The 15,792-nt window shown below is 39.4% G+C and overlaps 1 protein-coding gene across 4 annotated transcripts in view; it reads left to right on the forward strand.

Annotated features, from left to right (window-relative positions):
* sipa1l1 (signal-induced proliferation-associated 1 like 1) overlaps nucleotides 1-15,792 on the forward strand; it is an 87,890-nt gene that overhangs the window by 66,545 nt on the left and 5,553 nt on the right. For 3 of the 4 annotated variants that reach the window (XM_057353032.1, XM_057353034.1, XM_057353033.1), the window contains exons 8-17: nucleotides 2,141-2,720; nucleotides 4,057-4,331; nucleotides 6,288-6,578; nucleotides 6,733-6,885; nucleotides 7,154-7,278; nucleotides 11,670-11,767; nucleotides 11,850-12,292; nucleotides 13,109-13,330; nucleotides 14,129-14,288; nucleotides 14,485-14,710. In XM_057353032.1, coding sequence (XP_057209015.1) covers nucleotides 2,141-2,720; nucleotides 4,057-4,331; nucleotides 6,288-6,578; nucleotides 6,733-6,885; nucleotides 7,154-7,278; nucleotides 11,670-11,767; nucleotides 11,850-12,292; nucleotides 13,109-13,330; nucleotides 14,129-14,288; nucleotides 14,485-14,710 — 2,573 coding nt within the window. The remainder of the gene's footprint in view (nucleotides 1-2,140; nucleotides 2,721-4,056; nucleotides 4,332-6,287; nucleotides 6,579-6,732; nucleotides 6,886-7,153; nucleotides 7,279-11,669; nucleotides 11,768-11,849; nucleotides 12,293-13,108; nucleotides 13,331-14,128; nucleotides 14,289-14,484; nucleotides 14,711-15,792) is intronic. The other variant, XM_057353035.1, reaches the window with a different exon arrangement.

Consider the following 15,792-nt stretch of genomic DNA (forward strand, 5'->3'; position numbering starts at 1 on the left):
CCTCCACCTATGCTCCGCCCACGAAAACGCATCACAATGTTTACTAACAAAAAAGGGGTCTATATGAGGTAGAAAAAGATGGAAATGCCAGTTATGCATATTGCTCCAAGTTTTAAATAAAAAATTCACATGTTATTAATCTCAGTCGAGAGTTGAGCTCCTGGTACAGTGAAGTTTCTGTTACGATAAATTTCGAAGCGCATTTGTCTTAATTCAAACCGTAGAAGCACATTCATGTTTCCCCTCAGTGTTTTTGCAGATCAGCTCCATTTTTCTTCTGCTAACGTTGTTAAATGGAGACCATTACGCACGGACAGCAGCTCTTTCTGTCTCTTTCTGGCCTTCAGTTTTCTTTCTCTTTGTCCTGTATCATTGTAAGAATGGAGTAGTGGCTCACTTCTGCCCAGTCTTATTACTCCTGTGCCTGCCTGGTTACTTATGAGTTCCACCATACCAGACAGAACAGGAAGCTTCCGATGTCCAGATGCCTAATGAAAGGAAATAAAGCAGGGGAGAGAAGAAAAGAGTTTTAAGGATTACAGAGATTGAAAAATTCATAGTATTCGGTGGCATATACTGTAACAAAAAATCCCCACGAATCTACAGTAAAAATACTATAGTTCACCCAAAAATGAAAATTCTGTCATGATTTATTCACCCTCGTGTCATTCAAAACCTGTATAAACCTGTATGTGGAACACAAAAGATTTTTTGAGAAATGTCTTGGTGGTTTGAAAGTCAATGGGGGCCAATGTTATTTGGTCATCGGTGTTCTTTAAAATAACTTCTTTTGTGTTCTGCAGAAGAAATAAAGTCATACAGGTTTGAAATGATGAAGGAATTTTCATTTTTGTGTGAACTATCCCTTAAAAGCTATAAATTCTCTGTACAAAATAAAGTGACAACATTTCAGGCTTTACAGGATGGAATTTTGGTCACTGTATATTTTACACTTCACACCTGTATATAACATGAACTATAATGTTACTAATGTAACTAATATTACTAATATATAATTACTAATATATAATATTAACCAATATAATATTAACTAATATTATCATTTTAATCTAATATAATATTAACTCTTCTCTTGCCATTGGAAAGATTTTCTGTCTTTCCATGTTTTGACTGTTATACAAGTAAAGGGGGTGCTGTTAAGGGACGGGTATGCTTGACTTTCCGCGTCCGTGTCCGTCTCGTGCACAAACGCGTCCGCACAGCGTCTTGAGCATACTTGATTGCTGATAAGCCCGGCGGATAGATGAGTTTGACACATGCGCAGTACGTCACAGAGTTTACTTGGCCGATTGAACCTTTTTTCGCGCAGGCGCTGTTGTACGCGTTCCGTCAAAAATGGGCTGCATGCAGACGTGGTGTGCGGACGACCGCGGACCCTCCTGATGACGAAAATTACATCATGCGGGCAGCACGCGGCCGGACGGACTTTACTCGCCCCTTTATAGGCCTCTTCTGAAAGAGTACAGCATTGCCAGGTCCAAAAACAAGCAAATACTCTATTTTGTCCGTCATTCTGACAAATTCTTTGACAAAAATGGACTTTTCTCAGCGTTCTCTTTTTTTTCGTTCAATTTTTTTTATTTGGCCATATTCAAGTGTTTTTTGTTTAAAAGCAGAGGCTCACTTCGTTCCTCTCAGTATATTGAATGTTTATACATTTACATAACAAAATATTCTGGGGGCAATGAAAGTTTTGTGGATATGGTCAGAAATCCTGGCACTGGCTGGCAACGCTTTTCGAAAATGCTGGCAGGGAAACAGTTAATATACAAATGTGTTGTATACCTATAAACACCATAATACCAGTAGTCAACAGAGCCATGAACCGAAGAGCACTACTGTGAAACATTCAGTCAACTATGTAAATTTGATATCTCTACTGCTACACTTGACAGTTTCTTTTGTTTGCGGGCCAAAATCTAAAAACTAGCATGACAACAGAGATACTCATTCCACCATTTTATAGCAGCCACGCTGTGTTCGGAATAAATTTTGTTCATGAATGAACATGAATGCTTTAGGGAGGTTTGAGGATGTTTTAGCAGTTATATTATACATGTGACAAGCATTATGTGGCTTTAAATCATCTCACTGTGTTTTCTCCCTTCATCCTTTACAGCGTTGCTGTAGCTCGCTCACGAGATGTACCTGCTTTCGGACCACCGATTCCTGAGGACGCCACGTTCCCAAAGTCCACCGTTTTTCGAGATTTCCTGCTGGCTAAGGTGATTAACGCTGAAAATGCTGCTCACAAGTCTGACAAGTTCCGCGCCATGGCCACACGGACACGGCAGGAGTACTTGAGGGATCTGGCCGAACGTCACGTTACGAGCACACCAATCGATCCTTCGGGCAAGTTTCCTTTCATTTCTCTGGCTCACAAGCGTAAAGAAAAGACCCGGCCGTACAACAGCGCAGAGCTGCGTAGTCCAGGGGCCATCACCTGGTCTGTATACGCTGAAGATCACGGGGCCGGAGGAGAACTGGAGGCCCTGCTGGCTATTTCCAATGACTTCATGGTGCTGGTGGACCCAGAAGCCAAGGCTGTGGTGTTTAACTGCGCTGTCCGAGATGTCATTGGTTGGACGCTGGGAAGCCCAGCTTCCATGAAGATCTACTACGAACGTGGAGAAAACATCTCACTGCGTTCCATGAATAACAACACGGAAGACTTCCGGGAGGTTGTCAAACGTTTGGAGGTAAGTTTGGAGTTTTGGTGGAGTCATTACAAATGATGTTTTGTGGCGAATGTAATTGTCCACGTATAGGGAGTTTCAGAGTGAAAACAAATACCATGGTCTATCATTTCGTGTCAAGTCAATCAAATTTGAGAAACTTCCAGAACTTCTAGTTTCGACATTTTGTTGTTCAGACATTCCTCTTTAAATGCGAAAAGTATCAGATTTGGTTTTTGACCCTTAAAAATGAGTTCAGTTCTACAGTTTTGCACACGAAACCACATTGAGATTCTCATATCTCTGGGATTGTACCATCTAGGGCCTTATAAATGCACTTATCAAAAGAAAAGTTTGTTAATAATCAGAATCTAAAAGAATAATAAGATATGTCTAATACTTATTGAGTTGCAGACTTGCAAACTTTGGAAAAAATGAACATGAGATTTTTCTCTTTTTTTACGGTCACCATTGGCCGGTAATGCAACAAGCATTGCTAAAGTTAACAGATTCTAATAATACATCTATCAATATCTGTGGAAAATAAAATAAAGTTGCTGCCATATTTTCTGTCATTTTTCACTCCCTCTAATTTGGCTCCAATTTTTAGTTGAAAATTCTCTCCAAATGAGTGAATTACTCCGTAAATGTTCATCCATGGCATTTAATATTTTGTCCTTTTTAATCATTATTTCAATATGTATTATCAGTTTTTCTCAAAATACTCCAAAAAATATGGGGTAAATTTCTAATGGAAAGAAATGACTAAGTGCACATTTAAAGGAATAGTTCACCCAAAAAAGGAATAAAAATGACCATGGTCAAGTCAATGGGGACCATTTTGGGTGAATGATTCCTTGAAAATGAATTTAAAGGTCTTTTTAAAAGTAACTGGATCACACACGCAGCACAGGGACGTTAAAACCTCTCTTCCAGAACTTGTGCCAAAGCGAGATTACAACCAGAAAGCTTTCAAATGAGCTCAAAGTAGTTTTTAATGCCTTTGTTCTACACGTTTCATCATGTGAATTAATAGGATGTATAAGAGAGCCCTTGCATAACTGTGTGGTGGCTTGAATGTACTTCTGATTTGGCCTCCTGCCTATTATGCCACTCTCCAAGTGCGAGAGCTGTTGCCATAGTAACTAGTACTCTGTGAACTGAATCTTCGTGATCTGTATCGCAGCCACCAAACATGTTTGCAGAGCTCCCCTAATACTTTCTAAGAGAAAGACGTTGATCCTGGTTAATGTAATCGTGTAGTTGATATACATTTCACTTACATGAGGTACTTGAATGCATTTTTTCCTCAAGTTTTGTGTCAAACAAGTCAAATCTGTTTCTCTCCCCTCTTTGTCAGCACCTCACTAAAGGCTGTGAAACCAGCGAGATGACCCTCCGGAGGAACGGGCTGGGCCAGCTTGGCTTTCACGTTAACTACGAGGGCATTGTGGCGGAGGTGGAGCCGTACGGTTACGCCTGGCAGGCGGGGTTGAGGCAAGGCAGCCGATTGGTCGAAATTTGCAAGGTGGCCGTGGCGACGCTTTCACACGAGCAGATGATAGACCTTCTCCGCACCTCAGTAACTGTGAAAGTTGTGATCATACCACCCCATGAGGATTCCACACCTCGCAGGTATACAGTGTACTCTCTGCCATATTGGTTTTGATTCCTCCTCCTGTATTTCCAGACCTTGTGTTCATTTTAATGAGCTCACCGGTGAATTTGGAGAATATCAGTGTGACCGCAGTTTTGTATCGATTATTGCTTTTATTTAGTTCTTGATGGAATTACTCTTATCAGATGGAAAATTAAATGAAAGTTTTGCAGTACGACAACAAAACACAATAAAAACTGTGCACCTTTGTGCCCACACATGCAAACCAAAATAGATGAGATCCGCCTTTCAAGTCAAGGCTTGCCTGCGAGCACAGTGTCAACTGAAAGCTAATAATGATCACGACCTAAACTACAATCATCAGACCCAGTTGATGTGTGTTTGTGTAGACTACTGTGTGTTCTTTGTATTCACTTGTATTCACTATTCACAGAATGGTACTGGATAGTGAGAAAACGTGTGGAAAAAAAGGAGCTATTGAAGGAGTATCAACTTGCACAGATGGTGCTTGACCCGTGTCTTCATTTATCATTGCTTTACCTGGAATCTTTGACATGCACATGTGTTTGGCTGTTACACATTTTCACTTCAAACACAGGATTTAGTACAGCAGTCAGAACAGTGGCATATTTAATCCTTATACTTCCTAAAATCTGTGTCATAGTCTGGGCAGCATCAGGAAAATAAATCAAAACCGTTTTGTGCTATATGCTGTTAATTTCCAGCAGAAGTGGCTTTATGAACAGATGTCTTGGTGACATTGGTACAAAAAATATCCATATTTTCAGATACATCTACTTGACAAGGAATGTGACCTAAGATATTATAAAATATTTTATTTGCAGTGAAATATATAGACATATACGAAAATATAAAAATGTTGTTTATGCTTAAAAGAAGCGAAAATATCCACCAATGCGATATGACTAATAAACTTGAATTTAGAACTTAATCAAGATTGTAAAACTTAATTCAAGTTTTTTTTACCCCATTGGCAAAAACGTTTAAGCATGAACTTACTCGCTAAATTTTTATTTTATTTTTACTTTAAAATAGTGGCTTTCCTGTGGCTCAGTGGTTAGAGCATGGTGCTAGCAACGCCAAGGTCATGGGTTCGATCCCAGGGATTGCACATACTTAGAAACAAATGTATAGTATAATGGAATGTAAGTCGCTTTGGATAAAAGCGTCTGCCAAGTGCATAAATGTAGAATAAGACAAAAATACTACGTTTTTTTTTTGTGATTATAATTGTTTATACCATGGTCTGTTTGAATACTCGATTCTGATTGGCTGGAAGGTGTGGATTAAAACCCTTTAGCGCACAGGTAGCTCCGGTCAGTTTGATTACATTTAAAATAAACTGACGAAAATAACTCATTTTCACCTGTTTGATCTAAAATTACACTGTAAACATCAATAACAGCTTTAACTTGGCAAATGACCATGGTATAAACGGGATAATCCCCAACTAATAATCCACAGCTTCGCGTTGGGTGGTTCTTGGCCTCCACGTCATGCATTAAAACCCTTTAACGCACGGCTTAGCTGTGGATTATCCCTTACATAATATGTGTTTTTAATAGATCAGTTAAAGCTGCAAATTTGTTTTAAGTTAAAAATTTACAAACAAATCTGTATTTGTGCAACTGCATGAAAGTGCAGAGTTCAAAACTGTCTCTCTTTACTTTTATGTACCTCAAAGAGTAAAAATTCACAACGGTAAGATTATCATAATGATTTATAAATCTGCGACAAATCCGCAATCAATGTCATTTCATTCAACACGCATTACGATAAGTGTGTAAAATAACCTGCAATTTTGTGTGATAGAGAGCCATGTTACGAATCACAGTTTTACTGTTAAATGATAAAATATTAATAAAGTATTTCTTTCGATACTAACCCTTAAAAAATAAAATACAGGTACGGCAAGTAAAAATCTGCTAACTATTAAATTGCTGTCCTTGCAGGGGATGTTCAGAACTGCACCGCATGCCAGTTGTAGAATACAAGGGCAGTAATGAGAGCGGCTCATTTGAATACAAGTTTCCTTTCCGGAGCAATAACAACAAATGGCAACGAACTTCATCCAGCCCACAGCAATCTCTCACCGCCTCACCCCAGAGTCACAGCGGAACCCCGAACCGTGCCGTCAGCCTGGGTGCCAGCATGGGCAAGACCCTCTCCGCCGAACGGCTCGAACGAGCCACTGCCATTCCCCGCAGTGTGTCCAGCGACGGCCGTCCTCTGGACTCCAAAAGGTATTTTAAAATGTCCGCCTCTATGTAGTGGAGTTTGTGATGTAAAACTTGCTCTTCCCCTTCATTATTTGCTTGTTTTTCCCATCAGTGTTCACATGCCCCTCCGTTTATCCGTACCTGTGTGTTTCTTTGGTTCTCTCTCTGCCTCTCTCAGGATGTCTCCGGGTTCTGAGAACTATGCCCTGAGTTCCTCCCTCATGCTGGGCCGCTCGCCACACAACCGCAGCTCTCCCAGTAACCTCTCCTGCTCCAGTGACACGGGCTCGGGCAGCTCCGCTCACTGGAGGCAGAAGTCCATGCCTGAGGGGTGAGGCTTTACAAAAACACAGCGTTTCACCTTCTATCACTGTCCACCGCCTCTTCGTTACCTGGCTTCGCTCACTGCAGCCTAGATGTGACAAGACTTGTTGCAGTTGCAGTTGTTTGGGATGCAGAGTTCATTTCTTAATCACCCACTCATCTCATTGCTTTATTCGTTCAAGTTCTCACAGAGCTTTTAATGACAAGATGCCTGCATCATCGACCACAACTGATGCATGCAATTCACAGCATGTGCGTTTCTGTTCATTTTATAGATTTGTGCACAACAGGCACTCTCCACTCCCGCCGGAGCGGCAAATGGTAGCGGAAGGAGGGAGCAGCAGCAAGTCGACCCCCAGCTGGCCCAGAGTGGAGGACGGTTCCGACAGACCACCGTCAGGTCGGTGCACACTCCATCAGTCGTCAATTATTAAAGAAAAGGGGGTAAATGGATTAAGTATGGAAGTTAGGACAGAAGGCGATCAATGAAGAAGTACTACATGAATGAATGAATGAATGAGCTAAACAAGACTGTAAACTGAATGAATGATTGAACAGGAGAATGAATAAAAAGGAAAATGGCAGCAGTGAGGGTTCAAAAACTGAACTGAGGAAAACTAGTGTTTGGAAGGCTAATAAGTTAAATGAAGCGAATCTTTGAATGTTTGGGTTCAAAACCACACAAGCACTTTCAAAACACTGAAATGGAATTGTATTTGTCAACTACTAATACCATGAATTGTAAAATCATAGATTTGCTGTACTGCATAAGAGAGGGGTAAGTCCCCCAAAATATACCAAAAACTTGAAATCCTTCATATTCTTTATTGTCTTAGTAGTAAACAAAACAAACAGCTGCTGAAAAAATTAAGAGACCATTCCGAATTTTCATTTAATCAGCATTTCTAGATGTATTGTGGCCATTCCAGTTCAGTGTCTGTTACATTTCAACAAAATCAAACCTCAGGAGTGACATAGTCATCCAACAGCAATGTGAAAGACTGACAGCATAACAAGACACATGAAAACTGTGATAAAAATTCAGATTATCACATAATCTTTTTTTACTTTTCATAAATACAAATATTATTTATTACTGTTGTATTGCTTAAAAGTGAATATGAACTTGTTTTCTTTGTAGTATTTGATGTCTGAAAAATTCAGAGCATCTTTTGTTTAGTTAATTTCTCCAGTTTTCATTTTCTGCAAGTAAAATTGTTATTTGAAATTTGGGAGAAAAATTGTAAGTAGTTCACAGAATAAAAGAAAAATGATTCTTTTACCTAAACAAGAATACCTATAAATAGTAAATTGAGAAAACTGAAAATAATCTTTAAATGGTTTCTTCATTTTTTCTGCGGCTGTGTTAATAGAATAAAGATAAGATATATTTAGTTTACCATAAATTATGTGCACTCCTGCATGAGAATATACTGAAGTAAACTGTAGTGAAAGTCCTAGATACTACAGTGTTTTTGAGCATTACTATAGTAAATATGAATGTATACTACAGTTGATCAATTTATTATAGTGGTTATAATATATACTACAGGACACTACAATTTACAATAGTAAACATTTCAGCATACTACATTATTTTATGTGGACTAACAATAGAATCATATTGTGGTGAAGGTAAGATGTTAATAAATATATTGTATTTGTGATCTGTGACATTATGTACTGTTTACATATGACATCATATAGTCGGTTCACAAATCTTTTTCAGTACAATTCATAACAAATGTTTAAAAATGTTAAAAAATGTTTTAGCGTAAGCCATGGCCCCTGCAGTACTGCTACAGCCCACCGGGGGAGCTGTGACTCACAGTTTAGACAGTTGAATTTTTTTTCAATGATAGTGAAGGATCAATCGCAACATTGTTCTGCCCTAGCAACCACCTACTCAAAATTAAAAAAAAAAAGTAAAGCATTGTTTTTACCCAAGAAGAGTTTAACACATTCTTTGAAACAAATCTGTGAGTTTGCAAACAAAGACATTGAAGCGTATGAAGTGCTTTGTTCTACTCAAGGTGCTTGTACAGCAGACTGTACTGTTTCTTGTCCTATACTTCCACCTGGCCACGACAGGTTTCTTTTCTTGGTGGGCCACACTTGTTTGTGACAGCAGCTCGCCTCACCAAGCCGATCATCCGATACTTCCCTCCCTTGAATACTTCTCTCTTGTATAACTGTGGTCAACCCTGGAGCGTTCGATAGATCAAGCGTAGCCTTTGAAAAGTAAGCTGTGTCCAGTGAAAAGCAGAAAACATAGACGGTGCTTAGGGTTAGGGTAGACCAAACGAAGACTGAAATACCTTCTCTTTCCTGCTGGTACGGTTGTGTAAGCAGGGCTTTGTGCCTCCAGCACCCCCCCCCCCCCCCCCCCCCCCATCTCACTTTTCAAGGTCCAAGTCACAGCCACCCCCTTTCTGCGTATTTTTCTTGTTTCTCTTCCTCTCTCCATTGCTTTGCCTCTCCACATGTCTCCTGCTTGTGACAGAAACATTCCCGTTCTGCTGCTGGGGCTGAACCTGCAGGCAACGTTATGCAGCAGACGCTTTGCTAACTGTCTCTTCGTTTTAAAATGAAGAGTGATGCCTACTGCCTACCTATTAGATTAGCATTATAACCATAATGGAACCTCATAAGCGACAGTAAAGTGACACTATGCAATGGCTGCAAGTCGAAAATTATTTTTATTGCAGAATAAACCCAGACATGGTAATCAGTATCCTGACACGAAACGGGGTCTGATCACCCGGTCAGGATTTATTCTGCAATAACAACTGTCTGGATGCACAGTATATTATCCTGTCAACTGGACACTTGAGTAAATTATTGGACAGGAAGTACTGATTTGAAATATTTTATTTTATTGTTATTATTAACAGATAGAAATGTTTCCAATTTGCTTTAAGCCAGGACAAACATGCAATTTGGATGTATTATTTGTGACTACATGCTATTAATAGGCATATTTATATTTACTTATAAGTAAATCATTTTCGAAGTCATCGTGACTTGCAGTACCCGGATAAGCCTGTGTTTTGTTTTAGCAGTTGTCATCAGGGACCAATCAGAATCAAGTATTCCTGAGAGCTGTCTAATAATTAATCAATTGCACACACTAATGTTGGGTGAAATTAACATTTACACTGATTTATTTGCATTTTTACTGTTGAATCAAATATAGGTATATTAATATTATTTATATAAATGGGGGGAAAATACTTGTTTTCATGCCATATGCTCTATATTTCTATTAAAATGTATACGATTTTAATATAAAAATGACAAAATTGTAACATTTTATTCTATATTAATATAAATAAATATTTTAATTTGTTCCTCTCTTCATCCACCTCCATCCGGTCTTTGTGTCAAGAGCGCACTTACAGTATGATGCCTTAAGATGCTGCCTACATAGGCTGCTCACTAGGTTTTAGAACAGAGCTTGTGTGTCTGTCTTCTACTTTCCCTCCATTTATGTTCATTCTTTTGTATATTTCTCAGTAAATCATCGCACCGTTTTTAGCCTCTGGCTCTTGTGGTTGAGCGGCCCACCTCCACACTCTCTCTGACCCGTCTTAGCTTCACCACGTGACCTGCTCTCTTTCTTTCTCTTTCTGAATCTCGGACAGTAATAGCAGGTTCCAGCCCACACAAAACACATCTGAGCCATTCGGCACAGTAAACCTTATGACCTGCGCTGTAAATGTTACCGCAGCCTAGAATTATACTCCTCTCACATGATTGCAGTCGTTTGTTATGCGTGAGGGGTCAGTACTGGGACGGTTTTGTCTTTGGTGTGGCTTTTAGCAAGGTCACCTCACCGGATTATATCTGTCAAATGTAGAAAATGTTCACGCGAAATACACAAGACATAACTTTTGGAATACACAAAAGATATTCCTACGCAAATGTGTATTAGGCTTTGTAGGCATAAAAGGAGTACAGGCAGGAAATGAGGTGGCGAGAGGAAGGGAACTCTTTGCACAAAGAATTTGCCCTCCTCGCACAAAGCAATGCTGCAGTGGCTCACATATGTGCGTAGAAGGAAATGGCCAACTTCTATTTTTGGGTTGAAAAAATAGTATATTACTTTCATGTCTTAAAGTGTTATTTTATGTCTTATGACCCAAGTCTTGGGTCTGTGTGAACTACGACACTGTTAGATTTTAGTTTCAGTTTGTTCCTGTAGCTCAACTAGTAGGAAATGGCACTATTACCAAGTTCATTGGTTTGATTTCTAGGAAACGCATGAATTGATCATATGTATAGTATACTGTATGACCTTGAATATAGTATGTTTAGATAGATGTTCTCTCAATGCAAATACATACAATTTTTGGTCATTCTGGCTTCTACGTATTCTCCCCCTCTCTCTGTTTTTCTCCTGCAGTCCATTCTTTTTAATGGCTTGTGCTATCTATTTTGGTTACGTAACGACCGACAATTACACAATAGTTTCTTTTACAGTCAATATCCTGGAATGAAAGTGGCTTTGACTGCCCAATCCAATCAGATTCTTTTTAAATGAAATTGTCTGAAAATTTCTAAAAGAGATTATTTCATAAGAAGGTATTATCAATACTGACTCATACACTGGTGTGTTTGTGTGCAAGTGAGAGCAGATATTATACTTTCATCGGTTTATGGTATTTCTTGTATAAATGAGTCTCGAGTTTGTCTGTTTCATCTCTTCTGTCATTTTTTATCTTTTAAATACTGTCTGTTTGTCCCGTTCTCTAATGCCATGAACATGATCTCCACTTCCCCCTGCTGTAGATGCCCCAGTCACGAAATCAGGCTCCTCCTACTCAGGTGGCCCACGCATCCAGAGGCAGGAGCAAGTCATTCACATTTCTCCCAAAAAAGGCAGCCAGGTGAGGTTCTCTACTTCTTAGCAGTTTCTTTATGTAATTGTTTTTGAATACCTTCTCAATGTCTATTTTCTATCCCTCTCAGGAAGGTCCATATTCCCACTCCAACAGTAACACACTATCCAGCACCGCCTCTAGTGGGGGTCACAGTGATGATAAGTGGTATGATCTCGGTGGTGGTGGTGGACTTTGTGACCAGCCGGACTCAGAGCCCAACGGTCTGGGTGGTGGTTACCTGCAGGGAGCTTCAGCAGACAGTGGGATTGATGCCACATCATACGGACCCGCTCATGGGAGTTCTAGTTCTCTGCTGGCTGTGGGAGCTTCTGGGGCTAGGGAGAGGGCTCCTTCACCCTGGCACAGCCCTACAGAGGGGGGTCGGAGGGTGCTTGAGAGATCCCCTCCTGCCGCAGAGTCTCAAGTGTCCCCTGCTGATGCGCCACCACCCACTACCCGCAGCCCACCAACTCACCTGCTTGTCCGGGATGGCAGTTCCTACAGTCTGAGCGATATGGCCTCCTTCTCCAGGTATACTGTCGAGCAGGGTTATTATAGTTTACTAAAACTATTCAAATAAAATGTATTGGCCTAAATATTAACGTAAAATGCAAATATAAAACCTTAACTAAATGAAAATTGGAAATGCTGCCCCAGCAATAAACTGAAATAAGTTTGAGGCACTAAAATTATTAACTGACAATAAAAACAAATGAAACTTATATAGCCATATAAAAAATAAACAAATAAATAATAAAATGACAAAAGCACAAAACAAAATGCTAAAAATTATCATTAAAACTAAAAGTATAAGCTAATTCAATTCAACAATAATAAAACGGAACAGTGTATCTGTAATTTTGTAATTTTTTTGTATATAAGTTCAGATTTGTAGATGTTATAAGTCTTAGTTTTTTTTTATTTTAATCAGCTTTTAGTTTTTTTGCGTAAGCTTTACTGAAGTTCAAAACAATGGTCATGTAGCATGACATTTAAGTTAAAAGTCCAAAAATAAAACATACACTCAGTAACGAATGACTAAAAAGTTTATACTTGTAGTATTTTGTAGTATAAAAATATGTTATACTGATGTTACTGTTTTAAATTGTAGTTTTGTTATCGCTGATGAGATTAGAAAATGTGCATCTTAATAGACTACAGTTGGAAATGCAAATGTTAGCAATGCATTCCTATGTGGTTTGCAGGTTGCTTTTATTTGCCATACTCGATGTAGAACCTTTGCCGTATCAGATGTCTTACATGCGCAAATAGTTTTCAGATGTGCTCCTTCTGTAAGGCATTTGTATCATGAAACAGTCTAGACATGTTTTTCTGGCCTTTCCTCAGCACACGTCATTCCGTCAGCCCTGCGGTCATGAGCTCCAGCCACAGCTCCCCGCGTGAAGAGTCTTCCTCCGCCACCTCCCCCTCCTCATCCTCCTCCCAGAGCTCCGTGTCACCCGGCCCCAAGAGTTTCTACCCTCGCCAGGGCGCCACTAGCAAGTACCTGATTGGCTGGAGGAAACCCGGCAGCACCATCAACTCGGTGGACTTCGGAGACACGCGAAAGTAAGTGCGGGAGCTCGGCTGTGGGGGTGACGGATGGCTGCGAGATATGTGAGCAGATCAGGATTTTAGGTAGAGATTTTTGAAAAGATAAGTGCAGGACAGCAGTCTCAGCATGCTGAGAAGTACAGTAGCGTTGTTTTTCCATAGACAGTTAAATCTCTCCTAGTCCTATTGCCTCCATGGTGGCAAAAATCAGTTTTCCTCTTCTGAGGTATTATTGTATAATCTGTCAAGAGATTTTTTACTGCTGTTTGCCTGTGGATCTTTTTAACTAATACATGTACGCCATCCTCTGGAAAGATAGAGTACAGCAGTGTGGCTGAACCTTTGAAGCTTTCTGGAATACCTGATTCTGATTGGCTAGTTGTGGCATCATTTTTATAATATTCAAAATGTGTATTTGATTGAACTTATACAAAATTCCTCACCATATCTGAGTTGATTTTGTTATAAATTGATAAAATTATCCCATATATTCACCATGTATATAATGAAGAGTTTGTTTCCAAAATGAGAACTCTTTTTTTCAAAAATCATGTTTTTTATTATGTTATCTTGTTTTTATTGTGTTAGTTAGCTGTATTTTTTAGTTATTATGGCTTAAATCAAAACAAACCAACTGCAGTTTGATTGATATTAATTGGAATGCACAATAAAAAAAACATGATTTTTGACAAGTTGAGTTCTCATTTTGGAAATAAACTCTTCATATGGACATATTAAAATGTGTGCAGTCAAGTATTTGATGTTTAAATCTAAAACAGTGTACTTATGCTCCTTTTTTGGTCATTTCTTCAGAAGAACTCAGGGTGAGGGACCGGATGTTGGATCATCTCAGTCCAGACCTTCTCTTCGAGATCTGCACTCTCCTCAAGCCATGTGTAAGTCCACAGTGGAGGAGGACCGCAAGATACACATCACACTGGACAGTCCTCCATCCAAACAGCATAAAGAGAAGGTATGTGTTTTTTTTATAGGCTACACATTAGAAGTAATGTAATTATCCTATAGTGATGTGTTTCCGTTTTTGGAGTCTGTTGACATTTGCTTTTTTCTGATTGATCACAAAGTTTTAGGCACCATTTATACATGCAATTCTGTATTACCAATTCTGATTGATTACTCACCAGCCACCTCTCTCATCGTCTCTGCAGACCTCCTCCTCAAGTCCAGCAAACTTAGGGCGACGTTCTCTACACCGCACCCTGTCCGATGAGAGTATATATCGCGGTCAAAGGCTGCCGTCTCTGGGAGACTCGGTTCTGGAGCAGGCTCTGGCCAGTGACGTGCTCTTTAGCTGCTCCACCCTTCCACGATCTCCGACCACTCGTGGTGCTCCATTGCGCAGACCCTCCTACAAAATGGGAATCAAGATGCATGGTGAGTAAGATGTTCATCACTGGGTCAGTGTCGGATCTAACGTACAAGTTAGGGATGCACCGATATGTCAATTTTGGCCGATAACGATAACCGATACTTCTTTAACATTGAAAGCCGATAACCGATATATTGGCCGATATACAGTATCTAAATATTAATATAAAATTCCCTAAGACTGAGACAAAAGGCAAAAAGTGGACAACTGCTTTTATTTGAAAACATTTTTTTACTGCAAAAAACAAGGTCACCATTAGTTCCATTCTTCCCCTTAAAATCATGTACATTTACATTTAGTCATTTAGCAGAAGCTTTTATCCAAAGCGACTTACAAAGAGTTCAGGGAGCAAGCCTACTTTACGATTCTTTAACCTTCAAACTTTTCTGGTATATTTTTTATTTAATAAACAAATTATAGATGTTCTTCCAGAGCAACCCAGAAAAATGTTCTTAATAGCCACATGTCTAACAGGTCATAAGACAGAAAGCATTCAGAGCAGTCTGATTCAAACAATATGCTTTTGTTCCTATAATTTACACATTCATAAATACTGTATCTACGTACTGTACCAACATCAACAATGTTTTGCTAATAGCAGTAAGTGAATGATCACGACATAAAGACAGTACTGTGCTGTATTTTAACTGTGAGCACCATGTAGCTGAAAGTTTAACTAGACGAAATGATTTATAATTTATCGGCTATAATATATCGGCCTAAATTTTATTATCGGGCGATACCGATAACATTCAAAACGACCATTTATCGGCCGATACCGATATGGCCGATAATTTATTGTGCATCCCTAGTATAAGTACAAAAATGTATAGGATTGCATTAAAGCAAGTTTGGAACTTGAGGCTAAACAATGTCGGTTTTTAAGTGATCTGTCTCTTAAAGGTGTGATGAACTGGGTTTGTTTATTGTTTTATACTGTTGTATGAGGTCTACTTATGACGTTCGCGTGGTTTTTACATTCAAAAACATCAAAATCAATAAGTAATAGGCTATTTTCTACCCGGGTTTTGAGGCCAGCTCGACAAACTATCGGTTTGAATGAGCGTTCCGCCATGAAGACTTGGAA

The sequence above is a fragment of the Triplophysa rosa genome, linkage group LG15 (assembly GCF_024868665.1).
Source record: "Triplophysa rosa linkage group LG15, Trosa_1v2, whole genome shotgun sequence".
Taxonomy (NCBI): Eukaryota; Metazoa; Chordata; class Actinopteri; order Cypriniformes; family Nemacheilidae; genus Triplophysa; species Triplophysa rosa.